Source organism: Papilio polytes, unplaced genomic scaffold (assembly GCF_000836215.1).
Source record: "Papilio polytes unplaced genomic scaffold, Ppol_1.0 DF824303.1, whole genome shotgun sequence".
Lineage (NCBI taxonomy): Eukaryota > Metazoa > Arthropoda > Insecta > Lepidoptera > Papilionidae > Papilio > Papilio polytes.
Genome location: NW_013524901.1, coordinates 239,115 through 257,821, shown reverse-complemented (window position 1 = coordinate 257,821; position 18,707 = coordinate 239,115). Strand labels below are relative to the sequence as shown.

At 34.2% G+C, this 18,707-nt stretch overlaps 2 protein-coding genes across 2 annotated transcripts; both read left to right on the top strand.

Moving 5' to 3' along the window:
* The first annotated feature begins 4,085 nt into the window (after positions 1–4,085).
* On the top strand, positions 4,086–7,054 carry LOC106100977 (esterase FE4-like). Its single transcript, XM_013280044.1, has 3 exons — positions 4,086–4,358; positions 4,556–5,826; positions 6,458–7,054. Exons 1-3 carry the CDS (start codon positions 4,179–4,181, stop codon positions 6,627–6,629), a joined length of 1,623 nt encoding a protein of 540 aa, XP_013135498.1. The 5' UTR covers positions 4,086–4,178; the 3' UTR covers positions 6,630–7,054.
* A 2,403-nt stretch (positions 7,055–9,457) lies between these two features.
* On the top strand, positions 9,458–12,415 carry LOC106102347 (esterase FE4-like). Its single transcript, XM_013281786.1, has 3 exons — positions 9,458–9,809; positions 10,270–11,540; positions 12,030–12,415. Exons 1-3 carry the CDS (start codon positions 9,630–9,632, stop codon positions 12,208–12,210), a joined length of 1,632 nt encoding a protein of 543 aa, XP_013137240.1. The 5' UTR covers positions 9,458–9,629; the 3' UTR covers positions 12,211–12,415.
* Positions 12,416–18,707: the final 6,292 nt, after the last annotated feature.

Sequence of the window (18,707 nt, the reverse complement as noted above, 5' to 3'; positions counted from 1 at the left end):
TATATAAAAGGTTTTTTTACAACTTTATAAAAGGGTTTCAATCGATTCAATTTGAAAGGTCTCGTCGAATGAGAATGTTATATTTAATGGATTACAACATTCAAGTGACTTTGGAAGTTAACCCGATAGGAATTGGTTTCACAGAGAATTTATAAGCGGTATTACCAATTTAAAATTTAAATTCTTATGATTTTTAACATTGTATTTACACGAAATCAAACTAGAACTATAGATTATGTGTATAACACAATTAAAAAAAAAACAATTATAACTACAGTAAAGCTATTGCATAATATCGAGTTCGTGGCATCAGACTACGTCCGTGGAAACGAAGCAATTGCTGTCTCAGCGGAGTTACAAGACTTGAGAGCTTGTTTCAATCTATTCATCGTTGAAAATATTGTAATTGGAAAATCAGGAACAAATTGCGAACTTTAGATCGTTCAGAAGGCTGTCTTTGCGAACGCAAAAGATTACCTTTAGTCCCTGTCAATCTGTCAACGTCATTTTATCCAGATAAGTTATGATTTTGTTACTACGGAGATTTATGACGGTGTAATAAAATTATCAAGTACTTTGTTAGGTTCTTACATTCACGATAGTAAATAGAACAGTATCTCTATTGATTTGATTATGGTTTAGGTGTGACAGTGGTTACACATGACCGTGTATTTTTTTTATAATATGAGATGGCACACGAGCAAGCGGCCACCTGAATCCACCGAAATGGAAAGCGACCGCTGCTCATACACATTCGCAATTGCAGATGCGTTGCGTACCCTTAATTGTCGGAGGAGACGCACATAAAGAGGAAATCCGTGTATTCTATTCGTCCTTAACGCTGTGAAACACGACGGTTACACTATTGTTTTGCAATACAATTTAGTTGATAATCTTGCATTCAAACAGTGTGACCTATTTTTTTTTCAACAACATTGATATATCATGGACGTTATTATGCGATATCGTTATCAATTAAACAACGTTTTATAAACAAACATTTTGATAATCCCCAACGCGATAACTCACACGTATCTGGCAACATTGTAGCTTACCTCGTCAGTCGTTCACAATTAGATTAAAATATTCAATTCATAACAAGACAAGGGGCTCAGGTTAACGTAAATAAAGACTTAAACCTAGGAAGCGTCGCTCTCCAAGTTATAAATGAATGAAACGCGAAAGACTTAGCGGATGATCAATCAACGTCTCCGGGGATAAAATGAAGTTATGTCTCCTCCGTCGCTTTCATTATTGTCTAGAAATGTTTCGGGAGTTTGCTGTTTCTTTAAATGTTATTCTAAATTATTTTCATCTGTAGAAAATAACTTCTAAAATAGTGTTTACTATATAATAGATACGGTTTAATATTTTTACTTACATCTCAAAACCTTAACATTCAGTCGACTAGTGTTTAAAAAGATAATCCGTTTAGTGATACAGCCATTCTCCAGCTCATCCGCGTTGCACACGAATAAATTCAAGTGTCCGCGGCGAGGATCACGGACGGGTATAATATGTCTGCAAGTTAGTTATAGTTTATACGAGGCAGTACCTTTATTGTACGAGCATAAGTTATAGCTTATTACACCAACGAGCTTTGCGATTTACGACTAGACTAATGTTTAATATTTGGATATAGTCGTAGAAGCTCCGCTCTCGGGTTTACGGTAGTCAGCAGATAAGGAAGTGGGAGGTTATTTGAATGTTAATTATTACAATGCGACCACAATAACATGATAGGTAATCATGTGACAATCCTACATGTTCATTGTCTTTTTTTATTTATTTAAAATAAATTATTACTTTATTTGGTGTTCTGTTTGTACCTGACATAGTTCTTTGTAGTCCGCGGTTGTCTATGACGGATGACTTTCGATATAAGGTCGCACGTGAAAGGTCGCTTACAAATAAAGTTCTGTTGCGCTTTGGCGGTTTCAATGGTATTACTTATCTTTGAACATTGTAACCATTAAACGGGTTTTCCATGTTTATACAATTTACACAGGCACGCTTATTTTGAATGGTAGAAATAAGTTATCCAACGTCTTTAAAAATTATGTAAATGTACGTTTTAAAAATGCAATAATTGATTTCTCTATTTATTAACTAAACATAAAAATTAAATCCGTGACTTAAATAAAACACATATATAAGAAGAGAGACGTACTGATTTTATCTTGCGAGACGTTGATTGATTTTCCTGTAATCGTATACAACCTTCATTTATTATTCAAAGTCTTATTAAAGTACGAGCATATTGTATGAAACTTTGTACACTATCTCTTTAACAAATTAGTCATATTGCGTGCCAAATGCTTATCCTATGTTTTACACAAAACATTTTATTACGTAACGCAAGTTTGCATTTCTTATTTTATTATCACAATAAAAAAACTCACAGATTTACTTATACAACAGGTAGCAGTGCCTAATTGTACGGGAATTTAAACCATTGTCGTTACATAACCAATTAAAAAAAAGTTAGTTCAGAAATAATTTTGTTTGTCCCGGATAAGGGCTTATACACATTAGTCTTTGGATATTTTTCCAATTGTCACTTATATTAATTAATGTATCCTAAATAAACGTAAAGTAACCCTTAAATTGGAATAAAATTATATGAATAAACATGATGTATTATTCAAATGAAGCTTACATTCCTTCACCAACAAGAGAACGTTAAGTCCCAGCCAAGACTAATATATAAGCGGTTAGTTACAGAGCTCGGTCAGTTGAATTTATTCCTCAGAGATAACTCTCGTGTGAGCGAAGTTACAGTTAACCTCGTAATTTATGCGACCTTAGATAGCTTGCATTTACGTCACCTAATATATAACCTATTCCTAATACCTAGAAATACTACATATTTCTTACTCGGACATCTCATTATTGACGGTTCGCTTGTTTTAGGAGATTAATAAATATCGGAAAATTATAATTAGTTTGTTCTTGATATTCTCTGCCGTACTCAGAGTTAAAGGGTCTCCCTTCGTGAGGATTTAATATGAAATTATTACATTAAGGGTCTTACTGAGTGACCAATTACTCTCGAGAGCAATTATTTAGCATAATTTCAATTGAAAAAATTGAAGTCTCGTTTCATTCATAAATGTGAACACGATTGTGAATTATTTTTCTGTAAATACGAAATCGTATACTAAAAATAATAATAAATGGAGTAAATGAATGACTCGTTGCTCGTTTGAATAAATATCTGATGGCAGGGAAACGGGGTTAGTTCATTACGAGAGCTGTGAGCTGGTAGCTGGTAGGTGGTAGGTGGGAGGTGGCCGAGCGCCGAGCTCCAAGCGGCAGCGGCAGCGGCACAATGCGGCGCCACTTCAGCACGTACGCGCGCACTTTGTGTTGTTATTAAAAAGCCCAAAACTCGTTCCATTTCGACGTTTCCCCGTTATGAGTTGAATCTTCACAGTTTTAAATGAACCCGCAACTATTGTTTTAAATTGTACATTTATGGAGCAATTAAACTTCAATGAACTACATACGTGTTTTCATTTCTAATTGAGAATGGAGACGGGTATTATCAAAGCACAGATTTCGATGGATAAGTTTAACGTGGAAGGTTTTAGGTATTATGGCCGCCACACACGTACATTTTGAAACAGAACATCACGACAGCCTTGAAGTCAGAAGTATTCTGGCCGCCTTCAGCATTGTGGCACTAATAAACGCAATACTCGTACATCCGAGTTAGGTGCCACTCAGATCTGCGCACTAAACAGTAAAAGTTCTAATAGATTTTTTAATTTAATTGACAAATGTTTATAAAAAATGCAACATTGTTTGCAACTACAGTATTCAATATATAATTATTTACAAACTTCCACTGACCCACAAAATGAAATAAACAAAAGAATTATGTAATTAATAACGTACAAATGAAATAAGAAAAAACTTTTGAGTAATTGATAAATTTCTCAAAGGTTATGAAAACAAGAATAAGTAATAGCGCAATAATCAATAATTAATTTTACCCCAGCCAATATAAACAAATGATAACTAGCAATATGAATAACAACTCGTTAAATGTAGCAAATTAATTAGTTGTTTATTGCGAGCGCACGTCTCAACTGTTCGATAACTTTCATTAATATTATCCATTAAGATATTTTCAATAGTTTTTAACGAATACAATAATATGAAAGTCTTAAAAAATGCGACACAAAAAGAATTTAATTTTATTTACTCTACTCGTCTCAAACTTAGTTGATCAGCCGGCGCCAGAAGTGACGATCGAACAAGGAGTTCTGAGCGGAAAGTTGAGTGCAAATGGAATGTTCTACGAATACATTGGTATTCCTTACGCTACTACGAACAGTAGTATGCGATTCAAGGTAATATAATTTAAAGACAGAATAATCATGCATAATTCTAATGTTATCTTACTTCTTACTAATATACCAAATTCGAAAGTTAAATTCGGCATATATGCAGAACAGATATAAAGGAACACATAGGCTACTGTTTAAGTTTTTTTGGTTCTGCGCAAATAGAGCCGCGGGCGACAATTACTAATGGTATATTTTTTCAGGCTGCGGGTCCACCACCATCTTGGGAGGGGGTTTATAAAGCTGTAGATGAGATATACTTTTGTCCTCAACCAGTTTATATCGGATACATTGGTGTCGAAGATTGCCTCAAGATCAATGTGTATGTACCCACTATGGCTAAAACACCATTTCCAGTCATGGTGTACATCCACGGTGGCACCTTTATTGTTGGCGGTGGAGGGAAATTGGTATATGGACCTGATTATTTAGTAGAAAAAAATGTTATAGTAGTCACGTTTAACTATAGATTGGGCGCACTCGGATTTTTATGCCTCGGTATTAAGGAAGCGCCTGGTAATGCAGGCTTGAAGGATCAAATAACAGCTTTAAAATGGGTGAAGAAAAATATTGCTGCTTTTGGTGGTGATCCTGATAATATAACGTTATTTGGTGAAAGTGCCGGTGCCACATCTACTGCACTATTGTTAGCAAGCAATGCGACGTTAGGTCTCTTTAATAGAGCGATAGTTCAAAGCGGTCCGGCTCTATCTAATTGGGTCATAAACAAAAATCCAGTGCAAGTAGCAAGACTTCTAGCAAAAGCTTTAGGTTACGACGCTGAGAGTAGATTGGATTTATATAAAATATTTTCCAAGTTATCAATAAGAGAACTGGTGGGAACAAATGTAAGGATTCCTTCTTTAAAATATCTTGATACGCAGTTAATGCACCTGCCTTGTGTTGAAGAGAATATAGTTGGTGAAGAAGCAGTATTGACAGATTTACCTTATAATTTATTTAATAATAAATCTGCGAGTGTTCCAGTTATATATGGATCTACTAGCAATGAAGGATTATTCTTGATATCCGAATATCGAGCAGACATGTATGAAAATAGAAATCAGTTTTATATGTTTGCATCAGATTTGAGTTTTAAAGAGGAAAATGATGCAGCAAATGAGTCGCAGAAAATTAGAAACTTTTATTTCGGAAATGATGAAATAAGTACAAAGAATATGAAGAATTTGTCCGATATGTATACACATTTGTATTTTGAAATGCCTTCCTTGTTTGAATCTAGGATATTGATAGATAGAACAAACACAACTGTATATAATTACTATTTCGATTACTCAGGAGCAAGAAGTTTCATGAAGATGCGTAGTGGTTACGTAAATGAAGCCGGAGCCTGCCATGGCGATGATCTCTTCTACATTTTCAAAGCAATGTTTTTACCTTACACTTTATTTCAAAGGGATCAAAAGATGATCAACACGATGACAACTTTATGGACGAATTTCGCTAAATATGGGTAAGTTAATCTTGATAAAACCTCATGAAATTTAAATATTTCTTTCTAGTTGTCTTCAGAATTATGTTCATCATCAGAACTAAAGTTTGACGCCGCCTTTGACGGTGGAAAACCTTCCGATTCTCATTCATATGCCAAGCTTAAAATTACTTAAATTTATTACACATAACTTCGTTGTATTTTGAAATAAAAATCTAAATATCAAATTCAACAGTGGTAGTGCCCGCTTTAACATCTTAGCACGAATGGGCCGGCACGCCCGGTGTAATACCACGACCACACAGAAGACAGGCGTGAAATGGAAGCAATTCCGTGTTTCGTCTGATGTGAGTGTGGTGCCGGAGGCCTAATTTAAGTCTCTTTCCCTTTACCACCCTTTTCTTATAAAGAGAGGTTGGGAAGAGGAAGTGGATTTGACGGTGGAGGAGATGCATAGGAAGGGGAAATATACTCTTTATGTGCGTCTCCTCCTCCGTCGGATAAGGGTAGGCAACGCATCTGCAATTGCGGATGTCTATGGGCAGCGGTCGCTTCGCCATTTTGGCGATTTCAGGTGGCCGCTTGCTCGTTTGCCACCTTATGTTATAAAAAAAAAAAAAAATATAATAAATGATAAGTCAATTGATTGCAGGGACCCAACCCCAGATGAAAAAGAACTTCAAGTTAAATGGATGCCAAGTAACAAAGATCAAATGAACTTTCTCTACATAGATGATGACTTGAAGATGGGTAAAATGCCTAATCCTAAACACTATCTATTGTGGAAGACTCTTTACGATAAATATCGAAAGCTTTCGATATAAATAAACTTGTTGATGCAAATGAAAGTAATTCTCCTTATGAAATGAAAGAATATTCATTGGTTAACGATTTTTTTAAATTAGTTAATCTTGCATTGATTTTTGTGTCAATCGTAAAAAAAGAGTAATCCGATCTCTTTAAAACTTCAGCAATGATTATAAACATAAAAATGCGAATGCGACACTAAAAAGGTCTAGAGTTGTTAATATCTTTAACAATATTCGTAAGAAATGCTTAGAAAGTAATTAACATTAAACGGGTAAGACACAAATTGTACTAATTATATGAACTTGTCACTTGCGCAAAGTCAACGTCGTATATCAGGATAATTATGTACAGTTGATTCAAGAACATGTAACGTGTTTAATTATTCATCACTTTCATAAATTTTATGCTAAATGTACTAAATCTCAGGTCCTTATTAAAATCAGACATAAGTTATTTTACTCATGTGTTATTTTACTTAAGAATATTTGTTTTGTTAACTAGTTATAAAGCTGATATGTTATTTATTTTATGTTTTCATAATTTACATTATCCTATTTTGTCCGACTGCAAGGCTAAGTCTTGTATTCCCTCTATTACTCTCTGTTCATTTATATTTCCAGCCAATCTTATGTGACATAGTGGTCATACACATTGTTGGCTCGTGTAACATTTTAATAATATGCAAACGTATAAATTATTAAAATTCAGCGCGGCGCCATCCTTCGGGCGGTCACGTGCGGGATCGGGTTAAAATTCAACAGTTTTCGCCTTTCGTGTAATTTATTCAAGTAAATTTCGGACAGGCGACGAGAAGAGAAAACGGCCTGTTTAGGTCGCCACCAAGTGGCAAGGGTGGCATTTCATATTAGCGAAATGCCCTTTTATTTTTCACTATACTTTTCCGTCCTAATTAGGCTAATAATTTAACTACATTTGAATAAGTCTTCTTGTAAATGAATTTAAAACAAAGTATTACGTCTAAGCAAATGAAAACTAATCTAGGAAAATCAACATTGTAATGAATATCAAAATTAGTTATCAATTGTGAGGCAAATCATAAAGAAAAGAATCCGAGCTAAGTTTTTTCAAAGTCAATGTAAATTATTGTTCAAAGCAATTTATACCCGGATACGTAGAACTTTTATTTTCTTAATCAATGATAGGGAATTCAATAGGCACGGGTCAAATTACCATAAGAACTGAAAGCCTCTTCGATTTAAAATTTCCTCGACGGCCGATAGAAATGAGACGAGATTCCGAGCGGAGGTTGCTTTATTTGTGTTAAGATAGAAATCGACACGTCCATTAAGAAAAGTAAACGGTTTCCTTCGGAGACTCTCATTCAATAAGGGTGAGCAATTTCAATGCAAATAACACTGACGCTGGAAATCCACTTCTTTGTTTGTAATTTATTCGCCGCGATATTAACATCAAACCAATTAAAACATTGCTGACTGTGTCTCAAACAATGTAATCGCATTCTAAACGTGAAATTTACAAAAAGCACATTTGGAAAAATGATTACAGTTTAAATAACTTTAACATTACAACTGCCATAGTTCAGATAAATGTTTGTAACATACTTCGTATCTCTAGAATCATTTGATATTGATGTATTTGCATTGATAAATTACATAGTCTGGAAGAACATATAACGTACTTTGGTATTGATTTGGCGCAGACTGAGTCTTGGACATCAGCTAATTGTAGCTGTAATAGCTTTGATAAAAACAAAATGTCATAACTGTACTAAGGGAATGTTTAAAAAAAATTGCAAATAATTTTATAATCCAGTCGACTCTATGAAGTTCTTAGTTCCAATGACCAAAGGCCACTCAGTTCTTAGCACTTTGAGGATTAGTTTTTGAGTCGTCGGTAATAGCTGACTGCGCTCTCCGTCTGCGATGCAAATCGCTCCACAGCGAATCAATTCAAGGGTCCGTCTCTGTCTCAGCAGAATTCACCACTTTTATATTCATAAGTGACTAGAAAGAAAAAATGTAAAAGTTTCTCAAGAAAGTTATAAGTCAGATATGGATTATGCTGGAGAAAAAGTTTTGATTATATTACTTTATTTGTGTCGTCTTGACTAAACTCTTAATATTTGAAACCTGTCTTGTTTTCTGTTTGCATAAAGCAAAGTTTTTTTTTGAAACTTCTGCTATTCCAAAGTATAAGGCAATCGTAGTCCATATGAGTCGACATGAAAATAATATTTTATTTTTCACAATGCCATGTTATATATTGTGTCATAAAAAGGGACATATTTTCTTTAATAATGTAATATTACATTTAAGATTAGGGCATATTGTTAGCAAATCATTTATTTATTTACGTTTTCCATTAGGCAACAATAACTAATGGCTTCTTTATACATTAGGATTTTGCCCGTGGTCATTTTGCTTTGTAATAATTCTTTATACTCGTATGTTTGGGCCCAACGCGAGACTTACTAATTCCCTTTGTAAAGTCGACAAAAGGGCCCAACCTTTGAAAATGTGTTATAAGCCTTGCAGGAGGTGTACCGCAAACAAATTAATTAAGCGAATTTGTATCATTTTAAAGTTAAACATCGAATTTTTTTCATTAATTGGTTTGTTTGTGGCTGCCGACGTGCGAACAGAAATGAGAACGAAACCTTTACGTTAATTTGCATTTTAATTACTAAATATAAATTAGGTCGAAAAATTACATTTATGAAACATGAAGAGTAATATTTATGTTAAAAGGTAAAAATAACAGTCAAATAATTATGTACTTAAAATTGTTACAAGAAATCGACAGGTGCTGGGTAAATAACAACAATTAAAAGACTATGATTTGATCATTGAGTACATTCTATTTATATCTACGTCAGTTGAAGGCCAACACGCTTGTGCGACGCACGCGTTTGCAACTGAGCTCATCGTGATGGCGGTTACTGAGCAATAATCAGACCAACATGTCAATTATCCCACTACAAAGTTAACTTTACAACTATTGTTCTATGTGATAAAAAGTTATTGTGTGTTAACATGAAGTATAAAACGAATTTAGTACTATTTACATTGTTCGCTGCGAACTTAATCGACCAGCCGGCGCCTGAAGTGACCATCGCGCAAGGGACTTTGAGCGGTAAAATAAGCGCAGATGGAACTATTTTCGAATACGTCGGCATACCTTATGCTTCCACAAACAGTAGCACGCGGTTCAAGGTATATTTTTCCGTAAAACAAACGTACCGTTGTAGTTCATACTCCAAGCACTCAGTTTTCACTTTAGTTAATGAATATTCTTTTATCAAATACTTTCTACGTTAACTTGTTAAATGAACAGAGACATTAATGTAATGAAATTATTAACCGTATTTAAACTTGTCTTTATCAATAAAATTTACACAGCGTCAGATATTGAAACGCAATTATAAGACACAAACCAGTTGCAATAATTAACAATTAAAGTCAATAAACAATTCGTCTTTTTTATATACATAACTGCTTGTTTTCTTTCATTTAACGGTCAATCCTTATCAAAAGTAGATTCAAGTTCGTCTGTTGTTTTTATAAGATATGCCAAAATAGATAAGCTCAGATAAAGGTGTAGTTGATATTGTAATCTATTGGTTGTGTGCAACTTGCGGCTTGATGCACATTAATGAAATAAAACAAATTCCAGGCTCCGGGTCCACCTCAATCATGGAATGGTGTATTCAAGGCAGTCGACGAGATCCATTTCTGTCCACAATCTACACCAATTGGAGTGCTCGGCTCAGAAGACTGTTTGAGAATTAATGTTTATGTTCCGGCTTTAACTAAAAAGCCTTTACCTGTTATGGTATACATTCATGGTGGAGCATTTATATTGGGCGGAGGAGGAAAATTGTTGTATGGCCCTGATTTTTTAGTAAAGAAAGAAGTTATACTAGTCACTTTTAACTATAGATTAGGAGCGCTAGGTTTTACTTGTTTAAGAATAAAAGAAGCCCCTGGCAACGCAGGATTAAAGGATCAAGTTGCCGCTTTGAGGTGGGTCAAAAGAAACATAGCAGCTTTTGGAGGAGATCCGAATAACATAACATTATTTGGCGAAAGTGCTGGTGCAACTTCCACAGCTATATTATTAGCCAGCAATGTTACCGATGGGCTAATCAATAGAGCAATTATTCAAAGTGGATCATCTATTGCTAATTGGTCAATTAACAGAAATCCTGTCTGGGTAGCTGCTTTATTGGCTAAAACGTTTGGACTCGAAACAGATGATCCACTGGAAATATATGAATTGTTTTCTAAAATGTCTTACAAAGAATTAATCTCAGCAAAAGCAAAGAAACCACTTACCAAATATTTTGACACACAGCTTTTGCAATTGCCCTGCGTTGAAGATATAATTCCTGGCGAAGAGTCTATAATCAATGATTTACCTTATAATTTATTAGCAAAAAAATCCAAGAGTGTTCCTTTAATTTACGGTTCAAACAGTAAGGAGGGATTCTTTTTAATATCCGGAGACACGGATGAATCGCTCGAAGAGAGAAACGGACGGTATTTGTTCGCGTCCGATTTGCTATTTCAGTCGGAGGATGAAGCGGCTATTGAAGCACAAAGAATACAAAAGTTTTATTTTGGCGATGACAGAATAAGCATGAAGAAATTAATGAACGTCTCCGAAATATATACTCACTTGTATTTTGAATTACCTCCGATATTTGAGACTGAAGTTCTGATCGAAAAAACTAATGCCGTAATTTACAATTACTACTTTGATTACTCTGGTGGTAGAAACTTTGTTAAGAAGAGAGCGGGATTTGAAAATGAAGATGGAGCGAGTCATGGAGATGATTTGTTTTATTTATTCAATTCAATGTTGCTTCCTTTTAGAATCAACAAAAAAGATTCTGAATTAATTGATACGATGACAACTTTATGGACCAATTTTGCAAAATATGGGTACGTGACATAATTTGTAATTACCATTCTCATTATCAAAACACAAAAGGTATCTGTGAAATCAACAAATCAGCGCTGGGTAGCGTGGTAACTATAACATAGTCACGTCTAATTTAGGGTGAGTTCTGAGCTCCTCTGTGGGAACGCATAATGAGTTGATGATGATTCTCATTGTCTAACAAGGATACTTCGTGATTATTTATATAATGATAGTGGGTAATTATGTTTACATTGTTTTAAGTAGTGCGTAGAAACGTTTGTCCTGACCTTTACATTAGGAGAAGTATGGTCCTATGAATAATGTAACGTATTAGTGAAAATTGATTGATGAAGGGTGGCATTGACGGATGTTATGGGTGTTAAAACTATCATCCAAAAACATTCAGAATGTCTAAACCAACAATTTTCTTTACTTACCAGTTTATCTAACTTTTTAAGTATTTGTGTTAAATTCAATTGTAACATTGATAGAAAAACATTACATTTCAGGGATCCGACGCCAGATTCTAAGTTAAACAATCGACATTTTCGTTGGCTACCAAGCAAAAGGAAAGAAATAAGCTTTCTTTACATAAACGACGAGTTAAAAATGGGTAGAATTCCGAATCCAGAAGCATACAACTTATGGAAGAATTTGTATGCCAAATATCGTAAAAAGGAAGTCGATTAAAATTATTTAGTTACATTATAAATCGAATTGAATGTGGGTGGCTACAAAGGAAGATTCAAGAAAGTATGGCTGGATTGTGTGAAAGAAGGGAGTGAATCCAGATATGACGGCTGATAGAGATGTATGGAAGAGCAACACATACTCTGCCTGCCCTCCGTAGTGGCAAAGGCAGGTTGATTAGTTGCATTAAAAAATTCAAATGATATTGAAGTATTTATTACATTCCTTTCTGACCCTGAAGAATTGAAAAAGTATTTAATGGAATGCAATAGCTTGCAAGTGTTATATTGCAGATATAAATGACGATATTGGATATTACTTTAATTAAAAATTAATACGAAAACGTTTTATTTACTAATAGTGGTTTTCCAGCTTGTTTATTTAATTCCAGAATCATGTTAAATGAGTAATTATTTTAAGTGATGGTTTGTTTGGCAAGTTAGTCGGTTAATTTGACAAGTGAGGTCCGCTGGGTTCTTTTTATCGCCGCGAGAAGGTTTATTGGGAATGGCGTCAAGCCACTGTTTCGTTATGTTTTAATTCTCCAGAGTACTAGATGCTAAGAGATTAAATCAGAACATTTGCATTGTATGGTTTTATAAAGTTACTGATAACTTTAGTGGCAAAGAAGACCTATGGTACTGATACCATAGGTCTTCTTTGCCCTATTATTAATAAGGCATTAGATTGTAACAAATATGGAGGATAGAAGCAATAACAGCGATGTTAAGATGGCTTGCTGCAGAGCATCAGATTAGAATACAGTAAACTCTCGTGTATACTTGAATGCTATTATTTTGTTCCAGACCAAAAGAATATACTATTGAACTAACCTCTTACAATCCAAGTGGTATATCAGAATTCAAATTAATCTTTTACGTCAGAAGCACTTCAATGGTTTTGTCATTGAAAACTTTGAGAAATTTCTCGGAATCTACATCAATGATTGAATTAGAAAGTTTTTCAATTAGATTAGAAAACATATAAGTTAACGACAGTTGTAAAATTGAAAAATAACTTAATTTTTTATAAGTCTCGTCGAATATTACATAGAACTTACATATTTAGACAGAAAGATGCATATGCCAATGATACTACAGACAGATTGGAGATTATTTCTATAGCTTCTTCAAGGGAAGTATAAAATTTTCTCATCAAAAGTCATAGCGGTTGTTAAAACATAACTTAACTGATTTTAACCTGACGTTAAAATATGCAAAATTATTACAAATCCGAACTTTAACAGCATAAAGAACATTTCAAAGCACGGACTGAAGTGTTCCCCTCAGGCCGTTCATTCCGCGGCCTTAACAAGATATCGCCCTTCGTTTGGTTGCATGTTGCCCCGGAGCCGGCTAATTACTACATTTTATATGAATGAAGGTGATAAAATGGAATTTATAAGACTTCTTAACAACACTGCTAGGCGGAATAATGATTATTTTTATTTTGAAGAGAGAAAAGACTAATTAATAATTATCAGAACACTGTTTTTCAAGGGTTATCTTGCTTTTTCGTTATGTCATGTATGTAATTGCCCAGTATTGAACATTGCCGTTATTTGCACATGCCCATTGTGTACAGTTTGAATGCACAGAGAACATTACTAGGTATTTTGATTAGATAAATCGTAATTGTTTATCTTTACTTTGAAAGCGTACAATATTTCCTTGAATAATGTACGTCAATGTTTTTCAATGAGAGTGAAATACATTTCCAAGTTTCGAGGATTCTCAGTTAATTTATCCACATCGCTGAGAGCGGGCGACAGACGAAAGCCCTTAAAGTGTTTTATTAGCAAAGCCATATTTTTGAACGTGAAAAATATCCAGGTGTTTGTCTTACGCAATCAAGCAGCTGCTGATGAGAAATGGTTTCACATTACGTTCTCAATTCGACCAAATTTGATTAGAAAATTAGCTTCAAATGAAAACGTATTTGTTCTCGTTGCTCAAGGTGCTGAGTATTATTTTAATTAATTTTATGAATTGCAACGTCGAGAGCTTATAATAGATTCATGACAAAACGCTGCCTTTCTATGAACGGAGCAACACAGAGAGTTTTAATGTCAGGTACATTTATAAAATTACTGAGGAAATCTTGACTACGTTCCCAAGAACTTAGAAACTTAAACGACAAACACCTCGTTATGTTATCTGCTCATTTTAGCAAAGTTACTTTCGCCTCAGAGTCTAACAATCGTGAAATTTTCTAAGTATAAAAGCAGTAAAATACAATTTATAGCTTTTGTTAACAAAGCTCACCTTGTAAAGATAATTGCAACTTTAGCATAGGTTATGGCTAACTCTGCGTGTTTCTGGATACTTTTATTAATTAGTAATTAGAGCTTCGGTAACAAAGTTTTGTAGATGCTGTTTTAGAATATTAAGGAATATAGTGTATTTACGTTAAATACGTTAGGTTTTCATTGCACAAGTAACTGGATATCTATTTCTTTATGAGTGAACGAATTGGAAATCCTGTATTAGTATTTTATGGACAATGGCCATTGAGTCAGGTCGAGATACCTAGGATTTTTTAGTAAACAGTGAAAACGTCTGAAAATATTATTACGAACAGCGAGTAAAGCTTCCTAATTACATTCGCTAATGCCGCGGCTGGTGGGGCTGAAGGGCTTACGGCGATATCGTTCTACCAACAGATACAACGTAGATACAATTTCATATTGTATTTCTACTTATAACACGATACGACTGGTTATTCTTATAAAATTAAGGTCAGATTGCAGTTTGTTTGTGATAAAATTAAGTATCGAGAGTAGTAAGATAGTTTTTAAAATAATCAACTAACTAAAAGAACATAGTTTTGTCTACACTATTGACTATAATCAAATTTGTCCCGTGTCTTTTACTCTTTCTTTATGTCTTGTTTATTGCTTTTTCGTTTTTAAACTTTTTATCACTTTTAAATATCGTAATGTCTTTTAATTCCCAGTTGGATATTCTCATTCTCTATTCATGGTATCTTATGAGATGCAAATACGTTCCGGAGCGGCAGCGCGCCGCCGGCCCTCTTTAAGGTCCCTTGGAATCCGACTGGATACCTTAATCGTTTTAATTCCTGCTCTTGTTCACCTTTGGGACCATGAATATATTATTTAACAAATTATGCACAAAACACTTATATGTTGAAGTAACACGTCATAAATTACATGTTACAATTAAGGGCCTATTTAACATTTTGTATTTCATTTCTTGAAAACTGTAGAAAAAAGTTCATCAGTTTTTCTTTTCTCATGTAGAGTTAGGGCTTGTAACTAGTAAATGTAAATGTAAACTGATTAAATTATATACGTTAAAGTATTAATTGGTAGTGGTCTCATAATATCAAATTATAAAACGTTTCCAAACAATTTTTAATTTACTCGCAAAGTAACGCTCATTTAAAAACGTAATACATTAATATCGTTTTTAAACTTGACTTTGGCATGTGTAGTTTCGTATGAATATTTTTATAACGTACATACATACACATACAAGCCCCCGCGTATTACTCTCGACCCGCCTAATTAGTTCGAGCCGGAAAATTTGAGAACCGCTGAATAATTATGAAAGGCAAGAACCTTTGAATGATACCAAAAAAGTGACGTAGCGTACTGCGAAATTATTTAAACATTTCTGAATAACTGGTTCTTTTGAATTACGTTAACTTATGAATTTATAACTCTATTAAATTGGACAAGATGACATTAAAAAATGTTTTTCTTTAGGTTTAGCAAAAATAATGTACCTTAAAGTATACCTTTCTATTAAATGTAGTGCTTTTAACACATGTCTAATTCAGACGGTTTTATACGTTAGAAGCTCTGAACCCTTTTTTAAAACATTTTCATATTATAAACCGTAGAGTTTCGCTTTTAAAGTACATTTTGCATTGATGGAATATTTAAGATGAGGTCGTTTGAAAGTTTTTAAGTGTGAAAGCTAGTGTCGGCACAGGCGCGAACTTAGCCGCTATCATTTAATATTAAGCAGATTGCTCCGCACTTCACATCGTAGGGGAGGCGCTCCAAGCCTGGAGGAGTGTATTACCACTTAAAGGATGATCTATATTTATTATTCTATAAAATACTTTTGTATTTTAGTAGACATTTTGAACCCAGACTGCAGTGATTGTTAGCGTTTTTCCCATACGATGCTATAGTAATGAGAAGTGTTTCTTATATGTCTGGCTAAGTTTTTACTCTGGCAGACTGAAAACAAGCCGTTCAACCTCTCTACTAATAACCATGCAAAGTTAGTTAATCCACGTAGGAAGGTAAAGTGAGAAATGCTAATCCACAGATATGTGGTACATGTTTTTTAAAACAGCACACGGCTCATACGCAAATTGTTGGAGCTCGTTGCGTCATAATTGGTGTAGTTAGCGACATATTTGTGTGTTACGACGCGCGCCTCATGAATACATAATGGTTTGCGGGAAGAGGGAAAAATTATACCGAGGGAACGAGTGGGGTTGTCATTAGAGAGAGCTCGTCTTCGGTAAATTAACTTTATATTTCAGTAACTACACGATGGAGTTACCTAAAAGCTGGCAATTATTTTTAGTCGCTCTGCTTGGTCCGGGTATAATTACTTCAGGGCTTTGTTTGATAAATAATATATTAGGTTTGTATAAATTTAGTGTGTTCGTGGTCAATTATAATTATTTGACACGCTGAAGTTTAATTAGCAAAGGTTTGTTGTTTTTTTAATTTAATTGCAATAAGCATCAGGCATAGTTTAACTATTATTGTTAACATTTCTGCATTTTAAACAGTGTAGTAAATTTTTAATGTTTGAATGAAAGTCTGTTCTGTTATTATACGCGTTTATTTAAAATTATAAAAGAAACTGTGTAGTCTTTCGATAACAAACAAGATAAGTTGAAAAGCAAAATGCCGGAGTCGAAAGTAAGGTTAAGTGACAAGTTACAATTCTTATTCAACTGCAAGTTCAACTGTGAGAAATGCACGCGCTCGCGTTGCTGGAGGCTGCTTTGTGCTTGGCCACTTAAAACTTTTTGTAAGTATAACTTTGTATTACAAATTCTCTCAGCTTGACTCAATATTTATTGTTTTCTTAGAAATCACAGTGAAATGAGTATTTTGTAATATAAAAAAAATATGTACCAATAAATTCAACTTGTAAAACTAACGTAAACCCAAACAAATAACGACCGAACATGTGATAAAAAGTGTATAAGCGATATGAATATGTTACATATTCGATGTACAGTGAGGCCCCCTGGCGGCGCGGCGCGGCGGCGCGGTGCGGCGCGGTGCGGCGGCGCGGGAGGGATTCATAGCCAGGTCCCAGGTGCGACGTCAATGTCACAATCATAAAATGGAAATAACAATAGGAATCCCGTTCGTCCATAACTCTGTACCGAACATAGTTACTTTTTTCTTCATTTGTCTGTTGAATAAAATTTATTTAGTTACGTCTTACATGAATTTCCTTGTCGTATATACCGCTTAGCTTTTAAATTTTTGATTTTTTTTATCTTGCAACTTATACTACACTGTTTACTTGTGGATTTTATTAAAAAATTAACTTTTGTTGAAGCTGTCCAAAGAAAATGTTATAGTAAGTATGAAATAAGAAGAAAAAGGTAAAGCGTGTTCGGCCGCGGGCAGGGGACGCCGCATTCATTCCATTACACCTGCGAACTTGTTTAACAAATCAGCAGAATGACGAAACAAATACAGCAATTCCTATTTTCACTTTCCAATTGTTGAGCGGCGGTTGTTTTTGCGTCCTCCCCCCCCCCGCGCCCCCCTCGCGGCTGATTGACGACACTGACAAGTTGAGATTGCTCCGCAACACAACTTGTTACAATGTTTACCCATTTTCTATTTTACGCCTACCTGGAAAACATTTTGTTTATCCCCTTTTTATGCTTTGTTTATTTTTGGTTAAGCATTTTCTTTGCCAGTTATATCCAACATTTTTCTTTAAGATATTAAATAGTAACTTTTTCAATACTTACTGTGCATCAGTGTGCAATGACAAATTGTGAAACTTTCTTATGCGACGACACAAACTTTTATAATGAATTTTTATTGGTATTATTTCATGCATATTCGTCATAGAGTTTAAAAAAAAGGATATTGAAGATTGCTACAAGAACTATAAATTTATGTATTCAAATTAAAAATCCTACATGGGGAATTACGATCTATGGTTTCTACGCTTGTAAAAATAAAGCTACGTCCTTTAAATTGTGGACCATTCTAGTGACAAAATTGTGCCTATTTTCTCATAAATTATCCGTTAATTGTACTTAACAAAAATAATTTCATACATTTCATATAACAAAAAAAAAAAGATTGTGAAGTATATTTTCTTATCTCAGTGTTTCTATATGATTTAAAATTTCACATTATTATCTCAATATATCAAATTGTCTATTCCAAAACAAAAAGAACAACACTGATAGATCTGTTGGGTCGTCTAGTTTAATTGGCATGTTCACATTCGGTCTAGACTGAAACA